This window comes from Camelina sativa, chromosome 14 (assembly GCF_000633955.1).
Source record: "Camelina sativa cultivar DH55 chromosome 14, Cs, whole genome shotgun sequence".
NCBI lineage: Eukaryota > Viridiplantae > Streptophyta > Magnoliopsida > Brassicales > Brassicaceae > Camelina > Camelina sativa.
The window spans coordinates 24610557-24619839 of NC_025698.1; the positions used below are offsets into that span (position 1 = coordinate 24610557).

The 9283-nt window shown below is 32.8% G+C and overlaps 1 protein-coding gene and 1 pseudogene across 1 annotated transcript; one reads left to right on the plus strand and one right to left on the minus strand.

Annotated features, from left to right (window-relative positions):
* On the minus strand, positions 1207-2842 carry LOC104743945 (annotated as a pseudogene).
* Positions 3119-3828, plus strand: LOC104743946 (putative F-box/LRR-repeat protein At3g18150). Its single transcript, XM_010464973.1, has 3 exons — positions 3119-3187; positions 3308-3481; positions 3586-3828. Exons 1-3 carry the CDS (start codon positions 3119-3121, stop codon positions 3826-3828), a joined length of 486 nt encoding a protein of 161 aa, XP_010463275.1.

Sequence of the window (9283 nt, forward strand, 5' to 3'; positions counted from 1 at the left end):
TCATGTTTAATGCGAAACTTAACCGTAGATTCATTGACTGCGTAAACGTCAATCAACGATGTCCGATCCCCAAGTCGCCATATCTTATTCACGATCATGTGAATCTTTCCCACATGTGGAGCTTTAGAGTTTAGAAACTTGCCAATCACAAAATCCTCCCATAGGGGTTTTGCACCCGAAAAAACCTCCTTCGGTACCACCACCCTCTTCTTCCCATCTATCGCCAAAACCTCAAACTTTTGTTTTGTGAAACATCGTTTCTGAGCAACTTGCAGGAACGAACGTTTTCCTTTTACGGTAGGTGGTATCATAGACGAGACCACCTTTGAACCCTCCTGAACGTGACTATTCCCGGAGGAACTCTCAGCCAAATCCACCACACCTTCTGCACATCCTTCCCCCTCGATCCTCCTCCTCACCTCTGAAACCTCCTCCTGCGGCAGATCAGCCGCAAGCCGTCGCGGAGAGGCCTCCGACGGCATCAAACTTGATGAGAACGCAAGAAAACCCTAGTCGCACTTTTTTTCGCCCTTGCCATGTCAGCAAAAATCTGCTTTGTACTGTCATACGCATGCATATTAAAAAAAAATCTCAGAAACAGAGTTACCTCCGATGATATATATATATTCATGTTAAGTTACTTTCACTCTGCTACATCAAAAGCGAAAAAAGATGAGGGGAGAAAAGGTCAACTGAACAGGATGTTACATTTTGATGAAAGTCTGGGGAGAGTCAGCAGATTAGCTTGCAAGAACTCACTTTTGTCGGCAACAAGACCAACTTCCACAGTTTGAAGACATTCCAACTTGCCCAAGAAATGTCTCATCTGTTTCAGCTCTTGAAAAGAACCTCCACACTCTGAAACCTCTAGTACCTTCACATGACATGTCCATAAACAAGACACTTTCTCAACCTCTTTCTCCACAACCCTCCCTTTCCTGCTGTTCTTCCTCTGACGCTTCTTAGGGATGCAAGCACATGCATCTCCACAGTTTTTTGTTACTCTATGTACAAGACCCTAAAACAAGACCAGTTTGACATGTATAATGAATGGGCAACACAAACAACAACAAAAGAATCTCAGTAAGGAAATTGATAATACCTTGATAACTAAAGTGTGTAGAATTGGACAACTCTTAAGGAGAAGTGGCATCACTTGCCAACCTTTATCCTTGTTACTCTCAATAGATAAAGTAACGAGTTTGTTGNGATGTTGCATTTTGATGAAAGTCTGGGGAGAGCCAGCAGATTAGCTTGCAAGAACTCACTTTTGTCGGCAACAAGACCAACTTCCACGGTTTGAAGACATTCCAACTTGCCCAAGAAATGTCTCATCTGTTTCAGCTCTTGAAAAGAGCCTCCATACTCTGAAACCTCTAGTACCTTCACATGGCATGTCCATAAACAAGATAATTTCTTAACCTCCTTCTCCACAACCCTCCCCTTCTTGCTGTTCTTGCTCTTACGCTTCTTCGGGATGCAAGCACATGCATCTCCACATTTGTTTGTTACTCTATGTACAAGACCCTGAAACCAGACCAGTTTGACATGTATAATGAATGGGCAACACAAACAAAAGAATCTCAGTAAGGAAAATTGATATACCTTGAAGACTAAAGTGTGTCGAATTGGACAACTCTTAAGGAGAAGTGGCATCACTTGCCAACCTTTATCTTTGTTACTCTCAATAGATAAAGTAAGGAGTTTGTTGAAAAGCGGCATGGATTTACAGCAGAAATGAAACGCCTGATGATCATCACAACCAAAAACCATATATAAGTGACTAGACAAACCATAATATAAAAAAAAAAATCAACAGAAGAAGGTAGAACTTGACCTCAAGGGAATCGGGAGACAAGTGAAGAGTTGTGATGTTGCTTATACCCGCAACTAGTTTTGTAACATCACCGAATACAGCCTCCTTTGGTACATCATCAACATAAGAATAGCAAGAACCGCCGTCCTCATCAGAAGAATAATAGTCACCACTATCGTCATCGTACTGGTAACCATAATTGTAATCATAATCTCATAACTTGAGACTCAGCCTGGCTTCGACAAGCGAATCCAAATGAACAAACTGATAATCATCGTAGACATAGCTAGAATAGTCAAGGTACACTAGACTCGGTGCTTCTAAATAAGACAGATCGTGATGCTCGTGAGAGTCCGGAAGATTAACCAAAACCACAAGTCGCTTGATGGATGCATTTTTCACGAATGAACCGCAACATGGGGGATATTCATGATCAGCATCACGTATGAATAACTCTTCCAAAGCAGGGCAGCCATCAAGAATCCGACAATGGATGTCAAAATCAATCCCGTAATCAGTTAAGAGAGAAAGTGATCTAAGGGCAGGGAGAAACACACGCTCAGCTTCAAGACAACATTCACCGGACAGTGTGAGCTTGACCAGTGTCTTGCTCGTGAACAACTCTGTCTCTATATGGAGGACATATGTATCCGCGTGCAAGTGTAGTTCCAATAGACCACGTTCCATAGCAGTCCAAATCCAACGACGGTAAGTATCGTCGCAGTCATTTCTAGGTACATGACAGAGAGAGAACCTCTTCATGGGAGGAGAATTGCTAAACAGAGCCAGTGCCTTTTCTACGAAATCAGAGAAGCGATGTGAACCACTTAAAGCTTCTTCTTCGTTTGGATAAATAACCATCGATTCATCAAAAGAAAGGCTGTCTACTAGACCCAGAAGATTCCTCCACCTCTTGGACAGAACCGATGTGGAAGCAGCCTCTTTTGTCAGAAGCAAAGACAGGATTTTGCCAAGTATCTCATCTGGCAAATTACTTATCGAATCTCTAGCAGAACCCATAGCCATAAATTAGGGTTTTAATGGCACCTAACATTGCGGGCATGCGATAAACTGAGTTTTCTTGATCTCAGCAAATTATTGCGTCTGAGAAGACTAGAAATAGCGTAGAACATTTGGTTTACGGAGCAAGCACAGATTGTGGCACCACAAATCCATTATCTCAGATTGATTAACCGTCGGTTTTCATCTACCATTGTTGATGCCTCGTCTTTAACTGAAGCTGAACTCGACATTTACTTTCTCCTACTGACGCCGACCTTCGAGAATGATTTTATTCAAGACATGGCGCTAAAGATGCTAGAGAAGGTGAAGAATGTAGAGAAGCTTACTCTCGGGGGAAACTTTCTTCATGTATGTATATTATTATATTGGCATCATTAATTCTTTCATTCACTATCTATAATTAAGTCTATCTATATATGTGCATCTCGGTACTAATTCACTTTATATATTTGTTTGCTTTGTTGATAGTATCTATCTCTTGCCGAGATTCGTGGTGTTCCTTTTCCAATGTTGAAGGTGAAATATTTGACTCTTGATACAGCAATCTTTCGGTATGTTATTCCTGGTTTAGAAAGAGTGTTACAAAACTCTCCTGATTTAAAGAAGCTACCAGTAAGTGCAAGGAATTACAACACCATTCCGGTACGTATTTACCATTAACCTCTTTTATTAATTTTCATTGGCCTCCCTTCTAACCATATATATCTAAGAACCATTTTTTTGCATTTTTTTCATGTGTTGAGCAGGAGAAGCATCTTGACGACTACTTGAAGCGACCAGGCTTGGATCCGGATCAATGCTGGAGATCAAAAGATGGGGTCGATTGGAACAATTCCTCTTGGGATGTAAATTCGAAGCATATGGTTTCACTCGTGGAACTCGTGCTTGAAAACACCAAGTCATTAGACAAGATAATCCTTCTTAAGTTCAAATACCTGTTTCCACCACTCTTTCACACCAACAATAATGTCTCCATTGTGCAAGGATGAGTGGTGAATTGTAGGGTTTACTCTTTATTCTTACTAGCTAGGGAGCCCTTCGAGATCGCGGAGAACTCATTTTAGTACAATATTTATTACAAAAAATCTTTAATTAAATTTATTTATTAAACTATTGAGATTTTTAAACTATTTAATAAAAATTTCAAAAACATACAATTTTTTGAAAATTCTTTATATTTTATTTGAAAAATAGACTTTCAAAAATAATCTTACCTTCACATATGATTAAATAAATAATCATCAATGCTACACAGTACACACATCAAATTAAACAATTTTTACGATTAACTGCCATGAGATTACATTGCATTCGTGTTATTTCGTTCGCTTTTATTTGTAACTTTTCGTTCGCATCTTTTTAATGTAACTTTTTATCTGTGTATTTTCGTAGTCATTTTTCGTAAATATTTTTTTAATTTCTGAAAAAATGAATAAATGCAATCTATAGTAGTGTCTTCTCTTCTTAACCTTACAGTCATATCTTTGTATATTTTATAAATCATTACAACTTGTTCTCTTGTTGTCAAATATGATATGTAAATGATTATATTTTAAAATTTATTTCTTTTTGTTTTGTTTTAAATGATAAAATTATGAATACATTGTATAAAACACTACAAATTTCTTAAATAATCATATAATAAATTACAAATAGTAAATAAATTGATGACCATTCTTAATATGACATACTGCTTTGTTTAAATTCATTTAAATTAATTATTTATATATTTTGTAGCATAACTCAAACATATTTTTCTATTTCCAATATCAATTTTTACTTCATAAAAAATGAATATTAATATTACTATTCATTCAATCAGTAAGAAAATTACCAATCCTCTCAAATTTGAATATACCTAAACAGAAAATTATCACATATTTTATTTATTTGAATCAAAACTCAGTTATATATTCATATAAAAAAAGAATATATCTATTTTCATAAAGGTAGTATTGTAAATGAATATATAATACAAACAACTATCGTTTTATAGATGAAACATATTTCTATATAAAACAACCTATAGTCATTAAACATTTTGACAATTATAATAGATTATATATATATATATATAGTTTAATCCAATATTGAATGTACTTACTACTTATTTTTCTCCGCCTAAGATGCTGGTTAATTATCCCGAGTCATACATAAATAAATAATATAATAAATATTAGAGGGGAACAATAATAGTTAAAACTTATAACAATAATATTTAGGTGTATGATGTAGCATCACAATGTGCGCGACTAAGGAAGATGGTCAGCCAAGGATGATCGGGTTCATTGCTCTCACACGCTCCTCTTTTTTTGGCAGTCAAAATCCAAAACCTTTTCAAACTTTTAAACTATTTCATATTCAGTATCTTTTGTTGTTAAGATTTCAGTTTGAGTGTATTATGACTAGAACTAAATATACAAATTCCCTTAACCTATATAAAGTTGTAGATAAGTCTTTTTTGTAAAGATAGTTTATTGGACACTCATCTCAACCATCAATTTTTCTGTTGATCATCGGTTTTCTATCTCTCAATAAACTGAATATTTCCAACAATAGAAAATATAATAGAACGAATTTTAATATTTTATTTTTATTTTTACCTTAATATTTCATAATCAGATATTAAAAAAATAGAAATATAAAAATCCATATTGTTTTCTGTAATACAATTAGTTTTCTAATCAAAAAGCAAGGAGTAGATAAATATATACTTGTGACAAAAAAAAAACAAACATATACGGGCCAATCTGCTCTCATTGTCTGAAAACCAACTTGAACCACGTTTTTTAACAGCTAAAAACAAAAATTTCGGTTTGGATTCATACCAATAGATAGATAACCCTTGATGAATAGATGGTTAAAGAGAGTATCTTAAGATTACTTAAACAAAAACAAAAAAATATTTAAATATATTTTAGTATTGTAGACACAACCATATATATCAAATTTACCAATAAATTTCAACAGTTCATACGATAAATCAAAAAATTTAATGGTTCATTAAATAAACAAAATTTGCCGTTGTGTAATTAAAAGGTTGCAACAATTCATTTAAATATATTTTAGTTATTTAAAACTAATAAATAATAATTTATGAATAGTTTTGCCAAGTAATGTGATCTTAAATATTAATTATACCAATATTGTAATGGTTCAATTAAACGGCTAGAATATATTTTTTAATATATTAAAATTAATAATTTATGAAGATGTATACCTAGAGACTGAATATAATTAAATATTACAATGATTAACTAAATATATCAAACTGCAATAAATTTTTCACAGTAATGAAACGTCATTTCTAACAAATTCTCTTTTAACTAATACAAATATATAAAAAATTTGACTACAACGATGAAAAGTTATTTATATATAGATTTCTAAAGATGTGAACATTTGAATAGACACAACTGTTTGTAAAAGACACAACTCTATATTCAATAGACACAACTTTTGAGAGAGACGCAACTGTATAAAATTTCTGTCAAAAATAGAAAATTATCTTTTAACTAATACAAATATAAAGAAAATTTGAATACAATGATGAGAAGTTATTTATATATAGATTTCTAAAGATGTGAACATTTGAATAGACATAACTGTTTGTAAAAGACACGACTCTATATTCAACAAACACAACTTTTTAGAGAGACACAACTGTAAATTTTCTGTCAAAAGTATAAAATAAAAAAAATTTGAATACAATGATGAGAAGTCACTTATATATAAATTTACAAAGATGTGAACATTTGAATAGACACAACTGTTTGTAAGAGACATAACTCTAAATTTAACAGACGCAACTTTTTAGAGAGATGCAACCGTTGAAATTTTCTGTCAAAAAAATACATATACATATTTTACGAAAATGTACGACGAAAAATCGCAATTGTTGTTGGCATTTATTCAGATTGTTATTATTATATAATAATAATCACATCCGTTAGATTTAAATTGATCCTTAAAAGTGAGTTTGCTATTATATAATAAAAGCTAGGAAGTGGTTTACCGTTTACATATGGGCAGTAAAAAGTTAAAACGAAATATCTAGGACTTGCTTACATATGGTTTACAACCTTCACTTTATCAAACACGTGGTGGGGTGTTCTAAAAAATGCAACTATTTTAAAATGCCTAAACCAGTCATTCATAACGCTTAATAAGGCTTGAATAAAATCTATATATAATAAACAAAAAGGTGTAAAATACAGAGTTGTAAAACATAGAGGTGTGAAATAAAAAAGTATAAAAATTAATAGGTGCGATTTTTGAAAGATGGAGGTACGACGAAGAGATGCAAAAATTAATAGGGTTATTGACAAAAATTGGTTTCAATTTAGAAAAACCGGTTTAAATGTTGTATAATCATAATGAAAAACGGTTCTCCAATATTTTTTTCTTGTTCTCTTCAAAGATGTGTTCTACTTCTACCGTAAAAGTTTTGCTGCTCAACTTAGATGCACTAGAGATAAGAGATCGGATCCGGCTAGTATTTTTCAAATGATATGGTTTTATATATAAATTTATAAAGATGTGAACATTTGAATAGACACAACTGTTTTTAGAGACACAACTGTCAAAAAAATATATATATATATATATACATATTTTACGAAAAGGTATGACGAAAAATCGCAATTGTTGTTGGCATTTATTCAGATTGTTATTCTTTTTTAAATTAAATCTTTTTTCTATATTCGGTGTTCGTGAACGATCATTTTTGAATGAAGTATAACAAAGTGTTTGGTATGTTAAATATTGCTATGTCTAACAGGGCAAATAGAGGCAAATAGAACAGACGCAGGCATTATTATTATCCATTCTTTTGAATTATTATCAGAATACAATGTAAAGAGTAGTAACTAATTTAGAGTGCAACATGCTGTAGGAGCACATAAGATGAACGGGTAATGCTAGTATTTGGTAAAGGGATTGATGGTATTGAGTCTCTAGCAGAACACTATAAATTAGGGTTTTAATGGTACCTACCAAAACCCAAAACTCGATTAGGGTCGATGGAGAGAGAGAAGACTAGGAAGATCGAAAAGCTTTTGGGCCTTCTTTTATTAGGTTTCGGCTATTTTAAGTTTTTTTGAAAAAGAGAATTTAGTGGAAACTACCACATTTCCTAAAAAACTTTTCTAAACTACCGCATATGAAAACATCTTTTCAAAACTACCATAAATCAACTTCTATCACATATAAAAAGACGAAATTATCTTTGCAGAAAATGACAGATTTAAAGAGACAAAATTGTCTTTTATGATGTGAGACCAATAATATAATATTAGTTATTAATTATTTTTATTTTTTTTGTGGATCAAAGAATAAACAAACGTGGTGGACAATAATTATTGTCCATCAAATTTACGAAATTTGTTTTGTTTCACATTTTTGTCTGCCAACATAATTTAAGTAACTTGTTCATAAGTTTTAGTAAAAATAAAATGTCCACAGTTACAAGTAAGAGAATCATAGTTCAAAAGATTTTAGTGGATGACGCTTGTCCACGAACAAAAAATTTGGTAACTTTTCTATGATAAGAATTTAGGAACGAAATATTGATGGCTACGATAAGATTTCAAAATATAGAAAAAATTATAACGGTGGACAACAAATATGATGGACCAAAAACACAATGTCGTAGACCAATTAAATACTGGGGACAAAATAGTATAGTTATCCAAAAAATAAGTTTCGACTTGTCTACAAACGAATCTTATAGAATATGAAATCTGGAGACGAATGTAACTGAGAAAGATAAATTATGAAAATTTTTAATTAATTAAGCTTGTAGATTTAAAAGATAATGGAGTGAATGTAAACATTTGTAAGAAATACAACAAAAAAAAAGAGAGAAACGAGAGAGATAGTGTGAGAGAAATAAGCATGAAGAATAAAATATATATTATATATTTCTATATTAAACAAAAGGTATTTTCATCTTTTTCATTTGAATTTGTGGTATTGGGTGAAAGGAATTATCAAATATGGTAGAAAGAAAAAGAAAGATTTTACAATGGGATAGATCTGTTAAGAAACTCTTTAAAAAATATACTATTTTTGGGTCTTGAGACTCACGTTTTACTATAAACATACAAACCCTACGAAAATCACAAACTGATAGTATATTAAAGATGGCAGGGGACAGCTGCATCATCGCCGCTTTAAGAGTCCGTAGCCAGCGTAAAGGTTATCGTCGTTGTCGGAAAATCAAAAGAGGAGTAGACTCAATCAGCTCTTTACCTTACCGGATGTGATCCTCCAACATATACTCTCCTTTATTCCAACCAAATTAGCCATCCGAACTTCCCTTCTATCAAAACGATGGAGGCATGTTTGGTGCGATATACCTTCTCTCTCCTTGGATGAGGATTACGTGACAACTAGGAAGGCTACTTGGATAAACAAAACCCTAAGTCTTTACAAAGGTGCCAA

What these genes read in the sequence shown, in the direction of transcription:
- LOC104743946 (XM_010464973.1), top strand. Translation starts at nt 3,119, where the DNA reads ATGGCGCTAAAGATGCTAGAGAAGGTGAAGAATGTAGAGAAGCTTACT. An exon ending in TCGGGGGAAACTTTCTTCAT is followed by an intron (nt 3,188 to 3,307) that starts GTATGTATATTA and finishes CTTTGTTGATAG; the next exon opens with TATCTATCTCTTGCCGAGAT. An exon ending in GGAATTACAACACCATTCCG is followed by an intron (nt 3,482 to 3,585) that starts GTACGTATTTAC and finishes TGTGTTGAGCAG; the next exon opens with GAGAAGCATCTTGACGACTA.